The 15,219-nt window shown below is 39.7% G+C and overlaps 1 protein-coding gene across 1 annotated transcript in view; it reads right to left on the bottom strand.

Annotated features, from left to right (window-relative positions):
- Window positions 1-15,219, bottom strand: part of LAMA1 (laminin subunit alpha 1) — a 123,179-nt gene that overhangs the window by 38,717 nt on the left and 69,243 nt on the right. Inside the window, exons 34-42 of the mRNA XM_056138436.1 lie at window positions 14,167-14,256; window positions 12,132-12,243; window positions 10,297-10,459; window positions 7,325-7,535; window positions 7,022-7,138; window positions 6,740-6,903; window positions 3,521-3,656; window positions 2,661-2,754; window positions 177-293 (exon numbers count right to left, since the gene is read on the bottom strand). Of these exons, the coding sequence (XP_055994411.1) occupies window positions 177-293; window positions 2,661-2,754; window positions 3,521-3,656; window positions 6,740-6,903; window positions 7,022-7,138; window positions 7,325-7,535; window positions 10,297-10,459; window positions 12,132-12,243; window positions 14,167-14,256 (1,204 nt within the window). The remainder of the gene's footprint in view (window positions 1-176; window positions 294-2,660; window positions 2,755-3,520; window positions 3,657-6,739; window positions 6,904-7,021; window positions 7,139-7,324; window positions 7,536-10,296; window positions 10,460-12,131; window positions 12,244-14,166; window positions 14,257-15,219) is intronic.

The following is a 15,219-nucleotide window of genomic DNA, read 5'->3' as shown; positions in this document are numbered from 1 at the left end:
AAATAGTGAAGTTCACTTTCAAGTTATACTCCTCTGCAAGTTCAAAACTATCCATCTTTATCTCATTTCGAATGAGGGCTCTTTATCTGGCGCCAGGCAGGGCTTTCTTCTTCTCATGTGTAATAGTTCTGCAGTAAGAAGACATTAATTAAATCAAGAATTCCCTTTCCACTTACCTTCAGGAATTGCTCTGAGCATCAAGAGTGATTCATTGGTCTGCCTAGTAACTTGATCAGCATTCTCTTGAAATCTGTTTGCCGTATTTTTCAATTCATTCAGTTTCAATGTGATACCTATTTGGGGTAGTGGGGGGAAGCATTCGTTGCTATTAGTTGCAACCTAAGCAATGGCTCTCAATTATTCATGAACCCATCAATAGAATTAATAGCTATAGATATACCCTGTGCACGCGAGTGCAAGCGAACATGCATACACACACACACACACACACACACACACACACACACACACACACACACATACACTGCCCCATCACTCCCTGCCCAGTACTGAAAGTTGCCCAGTACTGAAAGTTTTCCCTGGATGACCTTAGTAGCACTCACTAGGAATTTTATGCTTTAAACATGCTTGATTGTTTACCTACTTTTATTACTTTTCCACTAACATTTTTCTTTCAGTTGTATGTCCAGTGTGATTGAAATTTAAAGATGAAATTATAAATTGTATTTAAATCATTCAGGAGAGATAGCACAGCGGGTAGGGTGTTTGCCTTACACGTGGCCCACATGGCCAACCCAAGTTCGATTCCTCCACCCCTCTCAGAGAGCTGGCAAGCTACCAAGAGTATCTCGCCCGCATGGCAAAGCCTGGCAAGCTATAAACCGAAAAATCATTCAGGCTGACTAGACATACTTTCCTATTTACACCTAAGTCTGAGCCCTCTTTCTCCTCTGGCTTTCAAAACCCCACACGTGTCCTTCTGTCTGGGAATCTCCCCTGCAGTTTCCCACCTGCTTCCCTAGAAAGATTGCCTTCCCTTCTGAGGCCCAAGAGTCACAAACTTAATCTCCGTTAAGTATGATCCAAGCTGCTGGATCAAAGCTCTCACCCATAAATTTGTGTTCCTAATACACACTCACTTTTGGATTCTGAACACACAGCTAAAAATAAATTAGTGATAAAATTCTTGATGGACACAGTGATTCTGCCAAAATGTATAATTGCTAGGAAGTTTAGTATTTCATGGTTTGTGAAACATCATTAGTTGTGTAAAGTGAAACCACAACTCATCAATACTGATGCTAAGGTTTTTTGTTTAGTGCTTTATGGTTGTGCATTATGCATTTTCTACACTGTGAGATGACAACATAAATTTTAAATTGTGTCATTCACAGAGAAACAAAAAAAATGTTTGGTTCTGGCTTCTGTGGAAGGATCTAGTCTTGAATATATCTGAAGTAGTGTGAAAGGAGTATGAGGGTTTTTTTATGGGCCACAATTTACTCCTCAGGAAAGGTAAAGGCCTAAAGGTAAAGGCCCTCCCGTTGATCGTCGATTTGCTCGAGCGGGCCCAGTAACGTCTCCATTGGAGACTTTGTTGTTACTGTGTCTGGCATATCGAATACTCTCGGTAGCTTGCCGGGCTCTCCGAGAGGGGCGGAGGAATCGAACTCGGGTCGGCTATGTTGGCCGCTTGTAAGGCGAACGCCCTACCTCTGTGATATGACAGAATATATTAGGGAGATTTTAAAAAAAATCTGACTAACCATGAGATACAGAGTTACAAAGCTGATCATGATCAGGTTTCAGTCACACAGTGTTCCAATACCCATTCCATGCATATTTCCCATCACCAATTCCACAGCTTCCTTCCCACTGCCCCCCCCCCCCCCCCAAGCCTGCCTCTATTGCAGGCACTTTCCTTCTTTCTCTGACAGAAGATATTAGGGTATACAACATACTATACATCTGAGCGATAGCACAGCGGTAGGGCGTTCGCCTTACAAGCGGCCAACATGGCCGACTCGAGTTCGATTCCTCCGCCCCTCTCGGAGAGCCCGGCAAGCTACCGAGAGTATTCGATATGCCAAACACAGTAACAACACAGTCTCCAATGGAGACGTTACTGGGCCCGCTTGAGCAAATCGACGATCAACGGGAGGGCCTTTACCTTTATACATCTGAGAGCCTTTATGCCTATATGGCTTCTCCTATACATCACATTTCTATCCCGATGCCATTTTGTGCTAGACTCATTGGGTAACAATTACATTGCCAAATAATTGTTCACTGAAACCTTAAGAAAAAATTACATAGGGATTTTTTGAAAAAAAAAAAAACTAATAACCATCTATGACCTAATTCAATAAACATTTCATGAGAACATAATATTAGCCCAATAAAAAGGGCTAAGTAACATAAAGAATGCAAATGTTCAAAAGACTTTGAAACAATGGGTGGTGGTTAGAGAAGAAACTGATGAATAATCAAAGTATTCTAATAAACACTCAAGATTTATGGGAACTCATGAACTTCTACAGATCTTCAAAGTGTTTATTAGGAAATTAGAATAAATAATAGAATTAGAAAGACATAGTAAGCTTCCAATTGTCCAATGAAGGGAGGGCATTCTTGCAAGAGGTCCAGCAATATGTTCAGTTCTATCAGCTGATCAATTACAGCCAAAGTTTGAAACTGACCTTGATGCTTCTTACTCAAGCTGTTGCCTTCTCTGAGAAATGTGGAACTGTGCTGGAGAGCCGCTTTCCCTTTAGAAGCAAAGGATTCTGAGAACTGAAAAACAGAAGAATTCGAACCTTTGACTGAAAGGCAGGATAAAACCATGCCAGAGGTGGAGGAAGTTGCTCCATTGGAAAAACCCCTAGTCAACCACCAAACCAGGAAGACCCTGAAGGACAACAAGCCATCTTAGATGGTCCTAACTTAGTATCTAAATGCCCAATGTAAATGCGCAAATTTATGGCTGAGGAAACAAAACATAAACCATTTTTAAATATGCAAAGACAAAATCAGCCATTAGGTAACGATTTTCACTATGAATTCAAAAAGAGGTTTCACCTAGAGATTAAGTAGCATAATCATTTTGTTAAATGTGTTTGTGTGCTCAGATAATTAAAAATGAGGATAATAGTTCAGATTATACCAGTATAATTTTTTCAGTTTCAAAATTAAGTTGAACAAAATAAACATAATCATTTTGTTTGTTGTTCTTTGGGATTTCAAACCACACCTGGCTGAGCTTACTCTGGATCTCTGCTCAAGAATCACTCCTGGTAGTGCTTAGGGGACCATTTGTAATGGTGGGGATATAGAAGGTGGGTTGACCACGTTTACGACAAGTGCCAGACCCACTCTACTATCTCTTTGGCCATAACAGGATTATTTTTGTCTAGTAAATTGTGAGTGCTTCTTCTTTACATAACTAGTTCCGAGTTTTTAAAATGAAGTTTTTATGACTTTAAGAGATGAAAAATTATCTGATAAGTTTTATAAACTTTGAAAAGGAAGGTAATAAAAACAGCCACAGGTCATTTCTTACCAGGTTTGCCTGAGTCACACTCCTGAGTGCATCTTTGGCCAATTGCTCTGATTCTTCAACCATCCTCCGAATATTGGAATGAATATTGGTTGCACTAGTCGCATTCAGGGACACATGCCTGACATTTCTGAGGCCACTACAAAATCAACATATTTAAAGAAGTTACTAAACTAAATTTGTCCATGACAATTTTCCCCTGCTATATATTATTATTATTATTATTATTATTATTATTAAAGGTTTGGGGGCACATCTATTGGCATTCAGGGGTACTCCTAGTTCTGTTCTCAGAGTTCCCTCCTATCAGTGGTGGAGAACTACATCTGGGTCCAGGGTAAAAACAGGGTGGGTGACTGCAAGGCAAGCTCCTTAACTCCTGTGCAATCTCTATGTCTTTAAAAAAATAAAATACTGAGAGACAGTTTGTATGTCTCACTATACTTCTATGACTCCGTGCTTCTATTTCTGTCAACAAGAAATAACAACATATGATTTCCCTCTGATTCCAAAACTATCCTCTAATTTCAAAACAACCAGTAGCCATAATTTCAAAACAACACTAGCCATTGTGATGATAACACTTAAAAGAACTAATTAAAACCCATAGATTGTTGCTTTTTCATATCCTTAATCCATTCACCAGTTTCTACCAGATATCCTTAACATTCTCTGATGTATCCAACTTCGATCTGCCTAGGTGCCACCACAGAGATTATAATCTCTCCTGCAAGACACTTGATAATTTCTGAAAAGCTTTCCTAAGCATGTATGAGGATGCTCTATCTTATTTCGCCAGTGGTGTACGCCAGTGTGATGAAATTCACTGGAGGTTTTAGAGAAATATCAGATAATATTTCAGCCATCTGAACTTCATTCTTAGAAATGGGCAACTCATTTATGAACTTGCCAACTGGCAATAGTACAATTCCATTGGGTTCACTCTATCTTAAAAATGAAATCTGACAATTGAGACATCTTTGAATGCTGAGTAACTCACTTCATTTCCTTCCCAAGGTATTGATTTGGGTGATACCCAAACTAATCAGCAGTAGTTATTACTTGTTATTACTTGATTGGGAAAATCTGGCGATTTATAAATAAAATATAACATTATTTAACTCTGTGCATCATAGCAAATTGCCTTTTTTACTCCCACTAACTAATAAAAATGTTCTTACTCCATATGCAGTACATATTTTTCTCTTTGGGGAAATGATGAAAGATGATAAAAAGAAAAAAGCTGAGTAACTAGTTCTGTTTTCCATTACTAATTCCTGTGGTATTATATAGATGATAGCACTCGAGGCGGCAGACAATGTATTATTTATGCAGCACTTTATCATATCATTTTAATTGCCTTAACTCTGATAACATTCTATGGTATCATTAATCAAACTGGAAAAATATTTGTTTTCCCCCTTCCACAAAATATACACTGTCACTGTCCTCCCGTTGTTCATCAATTTGCTCGAGCGGGCCCAGTAACATCTCCATTGTAAGACTTGTTGTTACTGTGTTTGGCATATCGAATACGTCACAGGTAGCTTGCCAGGGTTTGCTGTGCGGGCACGATACTCTCGGTATCTTGCTGGGCTCTCTGAGAGGGGCGGAAGAATCAAACCCAGCTGGGCCAGGCTGGCTGCGTGCAAGGCAAACGCCCTATCGCTGTGCTATCACTCCAGCATACACAGAAGCACACAAATTCTTTTTTTTTAATTAATTAATTAATTAATTAATTTATTTTTTAATAGTGAGGCACCATGAGGTACAGTTGTAGACTTACACATTTTTGTGCTTGGGTTTCGATTATACAATGATCAAACACCCATCCCTCCACCAGTGCGCATTTCCCACCACCTCGGATCCCAGCATTCCCTCCCCCCCAGCCCCTATCCCACCCTGCCTCTGTGGCAGGGCATTTCCCTCTCTCTCCTTTTGAGTGCCATGGTCAGCAAAAGAGGCATTGAGTGGCAATCATGCTTGGTCGACAGTCTACCCTCAGCAGAAGCACACAAATTCTTATGAGTTCAGAGTTCATCCACTTACAATTTCAAACGAAAGTTAACTAAGTAAATTACTCCTAAGTTCAATAATGTGAAAATCTCTCAGAAGATCTAAATTTGCATTATATATTAGATGATCTGGGTAACTTTTAAAAACTTCTGATATTCAAAGCAAATTTCAGACCAATTTTGAGGTTGTGGGGTTCATGGGAAGGAGACAAAAGCCTCAGGATTTCCGAAGTTCCCCTAGCTTGTTCCAATATGCGGATGCTTGGGAACCACTGGCATAAAGTTGATTCTTGTTTAGAGCATTTAACTTTTATCAGCTGAGGACATATTTACAGATATCTAAAAACTAAAGTTAAAACAATCACAATACAATAATAGATTTTCTGTAGCAAATGATGTAGATGTAATCTCATCATGATAAATTTTTGCTCAAGGTAAAGGCCCTCCCGTTGATCGTCGATTTGCTCGAGCAGGCCCAGTAACGTCTCCATTGGAGACTTTGTTGTTACTGTGTTTGGCATATCGAATACTCTCGGTAGCTTGCCGGGCTCTCCGAGAGGGGTGGAGGAATCGAACTCGGGTCGGCCATGTTGGCCGCTTGTAAGGCGAACGCCCTACCCGCTGTGCTATCGCTCCAGCCCTTCATGATAAATACTTTTCAATATTTATATAGTTTTAGTCCTATGTATAAAGTACTCATTTATGATAAGGCAAGTTAAATCATAAGCTATACAAAGTCAAGGTATGATAAAATTCATATCCTTAGTCCAATGCAAAGCCCAAAACACTGAGTAGATATTAACAAGGTTTGATATTATTGCTTTTATTTTTTTCAATTCCTTTCCAACTCAGTTTATATATTTTACATTATTTATTTTTCAGTTTATTGATTTTTAGGGGACCATACTCAGCAGTGCTCAGGGCTTATTCTTGATGGCTTTGTGCTCAGCGATCACTCATGGCAGCCTCAGGGGGCCATATGGGATCAAATCCAGGTTTACCTCATGCAAGGCAAATGCCCTACCCACTGTACTATCACTCCATCCCCACCATTATTTATTTATGCTAATGTTCAATTATGTTACCAGACATTATATGAAATCCTTGTAATGCAAATAAAATATATGTCTTTATACTTTGATGAAAAGAGGATGAGTGGAATTTAGTATCTCTGAATAGTCGGAATCCCGGCAAGGTGTGTGCTCACCTGTCCAGAGCACCAGCTAGACTCTGGAGCTCAGCAGCATGGTCCTCAGCTCCATAGACAAGGTGCAGTACTTTTCTTTTGGACATCTGCATGACGAGATCATCCACATGGTGCCTGAGCTTGGCAGTCCACAAAAGTAGCTCATCCCGGTGACTCTCCAGCTGCTATATCAAAAAATGAATATTGTGAACAGATGGATCTATTTAGCAATGTGTGCATATGTCTCAGATGTGTGGCAATTCTTTGGAAACTGTATTGTGGGTGTGCTAAGCTGTAACTTACGGTTAGGGTATTTTGCACGGCAATTGCAAGTGTAGAGGCAGTATCTAGCAATCCCTTCCCTTTGGTGATTAGTGTTGAAGTCAAGTTTTGCTCTTCTTTAACAAGCAACCTTTTATCCTATGGCCCCAAAAAGAAAAAAAACACCATCAATGATATTTCATAAAAGCAAGTCAGTTTCCTAACATTACAGCCTGACGGTGTGTGCAAAAGTTAATAATCAGGGTCACTCTTTAGAAGCTACAGATGGTGTGTCATCCACTGGAGATCAGGGCACCAGCTCTGAGAGGAGAAAGTGTGACTCACACTGAATGCTCCAAGGTTGGCACTGACGATGCGCAGCAGGTGGCGGCTTTCCTGACTCCGAGCTTCTGCTACCCTCACTAGCTCTGCAGCCACCTGCAGGTCATGGCTGTGTTTTGAAAGGAAGCTGCGTGTAGATTCTTTTAATGTTTCCAACTCTTCCTGTGGCTTCTGGTATTGTTTCTGAACTTGTGACAGTAAGTCTTCAGCATCCCTGTTAAATAAACATAGTTCCCATAGTAAGTAAATGAATACAAAGTTCATGGCATTGGAACAAGAGCAAAAAACTAATTTACATCACATGACTAAACCCAATCATGAACAACTCGGTAACTGTGTATATTTTATGGTGATTCAATAAGAAAATTTTAATTTTACATATCCAGAGTTTCTTTTTGCAATTATGAGATAGGGGCATCTTGTGGGGCTGAAGCGATAGTATAGCAGGTAGGGTGTTTGCTTTGCACATGGCCAACCCAGGTTCAATTCCCAGCATCCCATATGGTCCCCCAAGCACCACCAGGAGTAATTCCTGAGTACAAATCCAGGAGTAACCCCTGTGCATCACCAGGTGTGACCCAAAAAGTCAAAAAAAAAAGAAGAGAGAGAGACAGGCATCTTAACTCCTTTTAAAGGACCACTATAGTATGACATTTATATGTTATCCTAAACAAGTAGTATTTATTCACAAACTTCCTAATGTAATTTTGTAATTGAGTTAAAAGAAATCCTTTCAGTGAATCTGGATGCAGAGAATTGAGGCCAGTGTCTGTGAATGATGATAATTAATACAATAAAAGATTGTAATCTTTTATTATAATATGGCAAGAAACTGAAAGGAGGACACTGTTCAGTGATTTTCTGTAAAGTCACCAATGTATTATATGATAAAGCTTTATCTACAGCCAGTTAACAAATTAACTTTATCATAACATTCAAATCCAAATTGCCGCAAACATTTTTACCACTGAAAAAATCATGCTTTTGAAATCAGAATAATTTCCTTATTCTTTAATACAATGCTATTAAATTGATATTAAATTTAAAGCTCTATAGAATAGACAAAATCTCACACTACAAATCTTTTCAGTGGTTGAATATGTCTCAATAACTTCTTGCTTCAATTTATCAGGGAACGTTTCACAAAAAATACCTTATGAATCACCTTTAACTTTGACAGTGATCAGACCACTGGGTTAAGAGACACAGAAAATATTTTTCAATGATAAACACACACACGTAAACACACATATCTGACCTATCACGCTTGGTGGTTCTTGGGAATTATCTGACGCTGAGGATCAAACCCAGGTCAGCTTCATGTAAGGCATGTAAGGCAAGCACCTGCTGTGGTCCTCCACTATCTCTCTGGTCCTCCACTCTCAGAATATTCTTGTGGGGTTTTTTCTTTTTTAGTGTGGGGCAGTGAGGTGGGGGCTTTGGAGAAGTGATAGGAATGGAACCCAGGACCTCATACATGTAAAGCATGTTTACCTCTGAGCTACATCCCTGGCCCTCTTACAATTCTTAATCAGAGCAAAGAGCTGTTTGTGGGCAATAGGGTTGCCCACATAGTCTCTGGGTCTGAGTTTCCCAATTGGCATGTCTCCTGCCTCACAAATTAGCCCAGAAGATGTCTCTGCTTGGCAGTCCTGTAAGCCCAGAGCCTCCTCTAACCTATTGCCTCTCGTTAGTTACCATACTGCCAGGGTCACTTTTAGTCTGAATGTTCTAGTAATTGGATAACTAGTAACAGGGGGCAGGAAGCAGGAGCCGCATGGCAGCAGTGGTTTAGAGGTGTGACAGATTTCGAATTCAGACCACAAAGTCAGATCTCACTGTAAGCATGAGATCCAATCAACAACAACCAAACTTAAAAATGAACCTGACAAGAAGGCAGGTTTGGGGGTAAAAGAGAATCTGGGGACACTGGTGGAGGGAGTTGACAACTGAGTTGACACTAAAAACATTTAACATTTTTTTAAATTAAAGAAAAACCAGGAAAACAGGGGACCTCTTTTAAGAAAAACTACATTACTATCCCTCTTTCTAAATCCCACCCAACAGAAAATGCCTTCCCTTATTTTTCACATAGTTTATCAGCAAAACAAAGAGTCAGTGGTTAAAAAGACTAAGGCACTAGAGAATTGCTGATGGAAGAATATATTGTTAAAATTATAAAACAAAATTTTAGAAAGTAATTGGAAATGGCAAGTCAAGAATCAAAAAAAAAGCAAATTGTTTGACTATATCGTTTCCCTTCTTAACATCTGCCCCAATAAGATAACAACATGAAATACAGGAAATACATTTTTTCTAAAATTTTCAAAACAATATAATGGGCCCGCTCGAGCACTGAAATATAATTTAAACAATTTAGCTATCTTGCTACAGAATATGGCATTCTGATGAAATATTGTTGAACTATAACACTCATGACATTTATCACCAGGTGGCAGAAGTGCAGCTTGTGGCTATATTACACCATAAATAATAATGTTTGTGAAAATACTGGATAAAAAGTCAAAAAGAAATTATAAGTGCCTAGTGGCCATGTCAACAATTCTTTGAGACCTGTCATCTCATGTCATGGATTTCAATGGGGGTTTGTATAACTGTGTTAAATTATTCTGGCACAATGTCAATTTTTCCTAAGGGTTTAAAACATCAGTAGTAGCCTGTAGCTATATTTTCTCTCATGACAGCTTATTACATTATACTTGATCTTCAATAAAGACCACATCCTGAGCTTCTTTGGTTCATGCTAGATGCAAAGTTTCCACTGTCGCAGAGAAAACCTAAGGTACAAGATAGAGATGCTGGCTTTGATAACACCCTTGTCTGCTGGGAAAATGACCATAACATTTGCATGGGAGGAACAATATGGCACCTTTCTTCCCACTGACCCCTGTCCCCATCTAGCATTCAATACCACCTCTAACTGGCTGTGTCATGAATGGTATCTAATAACTTACTGAAGTTCAAGGTTGGCCTTTTGGAGCAACTGCTCAAAATGTTTCTTCTGTAAGATTTCCACCAAAGCTGTAATGTTCTTTTGCATGTTTTTAAGAGTAGAACTGGGTAGCTGGATATCTTTATCCAAGGTCTGATTTAGAGTTGCTGCTTTTTCAATAAGTTCTATGGAGAAAAGTCATTAGTCATTTAGTCAATGTCTCAAAAGTAGATAGAATGAAATGCAACAACTCAGAATATTCTTTAATGAACCCTTCTCTGTTTAGCCCAACTGAACTGACCCTCCATGTCCGATTAGCCTGCTGAACTGCGTGTCCCTACACTCCAGACATCTCCTATCAAAATGCTCAAACCCTTGATGACTGGTTTATCTACTGTTGGTCTTCCCAGGAACCACAGACTGTGTGGGCAGGACTGTGGCTGCTATATGTTTGTCTCTGCACAAAGCACAGGCATCATGTGGCAGAAGCAGTTCAGTAAATACTGACTTCATAAGTCAATCACCAGCATTTGTTATTAAACTTTTTACTAAGCATATTATTTCTTCTTATATAGTTCCTTACCTTTTGATCTATATAAGTTGCATTTGTATTGAGTTCTGTGTGTTTTGTTAATGCCCTTACACTACATGGTACTCAAAACTGAAAACAGCATTCAAAAAGTCATCCCACTAGAATAATGATTCAATTATTCTAACACTGTTGTTATGCTTTGGGATCACCTTCAAGTCCCAAATCCCCTCAGCTCTAATCCTGGGAGAAGCAACGGTGTTGAGAGTTTAGCTAAGCAATATCAGCTCCATGGATGCTACCCTAGCGTCATTTACCCCTGGTTAAATGAGTGAACTGACACTAGTACCTCATGTACAAGCTGCCCAAATAGAGCTGGCAGACTCACAAACCAGTATAAGCTTCTGATTAGACTTCCTATATCCCTTGTGATCAAGTCTTCTCTATCTCCCAGCCACCACAGCTTCTGTAGATAAGACCCCGTGGGGATTTTATTGAAAATTTAAACATTTTAGGTTTGGATTGATCAATACCATTGTTTTTTCAAAATTTAGTCACCATAAATTATGATGAAAATGCAAGTTTTTCATGATTGGACTACAGATATACAATATTCCCAAACCAATCCCTCCACCAGTGTCCACTTCCCTTCACCAGTGCCCCGAGTTTCCTTCCCATCCACCACCAATACTACATTAGCTCAGAAATCCCAAAGCACTCCACCACTAGATCCAACTAAAAGGGTGTGTGTGCAGGCCTTGCCTCTCTCTGAGCAATGGCCTTCTTCTATATATGTGTGGCCTTCTTCTATGTATTTGTGGCATTTCTCTCCTGGTTGGTTGAGCCATGGCTCACCCTCTTATGCTGCTGATCATATGAAATACTCACCCGTGTTCCTCTTAATAAGTGTTTATTTGAAAAGTTCCTAATGGATGTTGCTCAAGCATCATATCTACTTGAGATACTTGAAATATAAAGTAAGCCATAATTTTTTTAAATGGAAGCAAGTAACTTTTTAAAGTTAAATTTGGGGGAGGGTAGGAAGTCACACCCAGTTGCTCTCAGGGCTCATTCCTGGTTCTGCACTCAGGTATCACTCCTTTGTGGGCGGCACACAAGACAAGTGCCCTACCCACTATTCATTCCTCTGACCCCAAAGGATTAAAATCTTAATGAAAGATACAGCTGGATCCCCATACAATTAAGGAATATTCTATTCATTTGGTTCTGGAAGTCCATTGTGAGATCTACATCTCTACCCATATGTTTAATGTGGGACTTGTCTCACCAAATGAGCAGATTCCCCCACCAGACACTGAACACATTACCTTGTATACATATTTGGAACTTCTCAGTAAATACCATGAGGTTGTGACTCTTATTGAAGATTTTCTCAGTTGTTCTGGCTACATGTTGGCTATTTGTTAATAGTTTAGTGAGCTGATAGGGAATAAAGGAATAAGATTAGTTTGACTTTAAAATATCATCTGAGCCAGGGATAGTCATTTGGTGCTAGAAATAGGTAAGGGGTCAATGAAATAATTTACTGCATTCTCAGTATGAGGCAAGATGGAGCATGTTTTAATTTTTTTAACTTTTAACTGTTTTTTACTTTTTACAGTATCAAGATTTTAGTTTCACAACTCTATAATGTACATGTAACTATCACTATTCTTGCCACAAAATTTCAGAGAGATGACTTTTTTTATTAGAATGCCATAATTTATAAAGGGGGAAATTGTGTATAACTGATTGGAACATAAAGTAACTCAGGGTTGAACTAAAGTGCTTTCTAGTCAAAATGAAAAATAGTCTTTTTTTAATGGGTAGAGAGAATTGATCAATTTATCACTGCCTACCACATATTTCATCACAAAGGCACTGAAGAACTACATTTAAACCCTTAAGCTCTTCCCAGATCATCATTAGTTTAAATTAGCAGGAGACACACTAAGACATTTGCAGACATACTCGAGTGTATGTGTGCAAATGTTGAGCAGTAGAAACCACCAAGAAGAATGAAAATTGGGGAGATGACCAAGAATTAGACTGTATAGTCACACTTTCATGTAGATATCTATGTGAACACGCACAAACATGTTGTGTATGTAAGTGTCTCACAAATAAAAATCAGACATTTGGCAATCATGCCCTTTATATGTGAAAGGGGAGTTCCTTTGGGGGCTCTAGAAATCACACATCTGGCATGACTAAAACAGAATGTACCTGCTGGCATCAAAAGGAGTCACTTGACTTTCAAAGTCCCCAAGTCAGAAACCCGAAGCCCAAGTTGTACGGATGCCACACAGTGTTGGAGAAGCTGTCCACACTGCCGGTCAGCTGCAGTGAGTGGTTCTGGGGTCCAGCAGTATCCCAGAGTGTTGGCGTTCACCAGCCCTCAGTTTTGAACGTATGAGAAGGAAGAAACCTCCATTATCTTCACTCCCACCCACCACTGGAACAGTGAAAGGCAAAGTGATGCTCAACAATGCCAGCAGCAGAGACAATGACAGAAACTAAGTGAGCAACCTGCAGGACAGGTGCACCCAGGATGTCTGGAAGAGAGCTACCTGTAATTGTCGCTTTGGCATGGGAAATTATTTTGAGCTAAGTCAATAGAGACATTCTAGGCTCACGGTTAACATTCTCTGAGCTACGGAGAAGAACGGAAATTGGGGAGATTACACAAAATTAGGATTATTTTTCCACAAATTTGACCTTCTCTTAGAGCAGGTACTCCCAAACTTATTGGGCCTACCATTTCCTTGTCAAAGAAGTGATCACTCACCCTGCCCTGCTCCTGAACATCTACCCCCTTTAAGTAAATTAACAGAAAGGACCCCGACTGCAATTTTACCTGTGGTTCCTATTGCCTTTCTGGAGATGTCCCTGTGCTTTCAGGACCCAGCATCCCTCTCTTTGGGATACACTATATTAGCAATCTCTAAGTATAAATAATAATTATAAGTATGATAATTCAATTAAATAATTGAATTACAGAGCAGTCAGGCTTCCTCTGAGGACACACCTCTCCTCTGTCTCCCTCTTCTCGCTCCTTGAAACTCTAGATCCTGACTCATCCCTGAGCTCAGGCACAGATCCTCTTCCTGTGTAATGAAACTCTTTTTTTTCCTCTTTCATCCATCGGATGTTAATCTGAAAGTCAGATCAGGCCAAGGAAAAACCAAGGGGGCTAACGGAATATCCTTCTGCCCCTATATTTTTGTGATCCCAGAGTACTTGGAATGAACAGCTCCTGGGAAGAAGCCATTGCTGAAGGAATCAGAACCTTCCAGGGAGCCCCATTGAACAGCTCACACACAGCACTGGAGGAGAAATAGGCTTTTCATGGAAAAGATTTACCTCTCTTTGCAGGTTGTCTGTTTCTTCTGAAATGCCTTTAAGTTGACTTTCTGTCAGTTCCTTTTGTGCATTTTCTTTTAATAAGGATTTCTTTTAAAGAAAGAAGAAAAGAACAAAGAAATGATTATGCTTAAAAATAAAACTTCTGTTTTTGGATTCATTTATTACCCTTTTGGTCCACAAAAATTCTTTAATTGAAATTGCATTTAAAAATAATAAAAATGGGATAGAGAAATAGTATAGGGGTTAAGATGCTTGACTTTAATGTACTTGATCCTAATTCTATCTATGCATTACGTATGGACTTTTAAGCCCCTTTAGGAGTGATCCCTGAGCACAAAGCCAGAGGTAAGCTCTGAGCACTTATGGGTCTGGCCTGCCCAAAGTGGTGGGTGCAGAGAAACTCCTCATGCAGGAAAAAGGCTATGCTTTTGTTTAAACAGATGACAACTCCACTAAGAAACTTTGGGATCCGTCGCATTTCGTCAGGAGTCGAACTCATTCACCTGACTCTGTCCTCAAACTGCCAGCGATTTCTAAACCCTCCAAACTCCAGCCCACCAAATAAATTTCAGCATCAGAGGACTTGTGGAAGAAGTTCTCTAGCTCTTTTACAAGACTGCTCCGCTATTTCTGACAATTGGTTAAACTTTTGATTGAACCTCTCCAGAGACTCATTGCTGTGACCACTACCGCTGCTATTGCAGGAACAGCCCTTCAAACCTCATCGAAACTGATGATTTCATCAAAATGTGGCAACATGACTTTGACCACCTTTGGACAGTGCAGGCTACTGTCAACCATGATATTGAGCAACAATTGGACATTTTCTAACAAACACTGTTCTGGGTTCAGGGGAGAGTTGAAATTTCAATCTTTTGTGTTTTCCAAACAGAAAAGGGGGAGATGTTGGATAACATTGGGTTGTCCTTGATCCTCCCTCAGGGAGCTAAGGTTTATTGAGTTACTCCCACAACAGTGCTCCTGATGCACCCCCCCCCCCAGTTCTAGTAAGCACTAATAATCCTATATTGTTTTTCTCTTTCCTTTATG

Source organism: Sorex fumeus, unplaced genomic scaffold (genome assembly GCF_029834395.1).
Source record: "Sorex fumeus unplaced genomic scaffold, SorFum_2.1 ptg000128l, whole genome shotgun sequence".
Classification (NCBI taxonomy): Eukaryota; Metazoa; Chordata; class Mammalia; order Eulipotyphla; family Soricidae; genus Sorex; species Sorex fumeus.
Note: the sequence above shows the minus strand (reverse complement) of the source record. Positions and strands in the feature narration are given on the sequence as shown.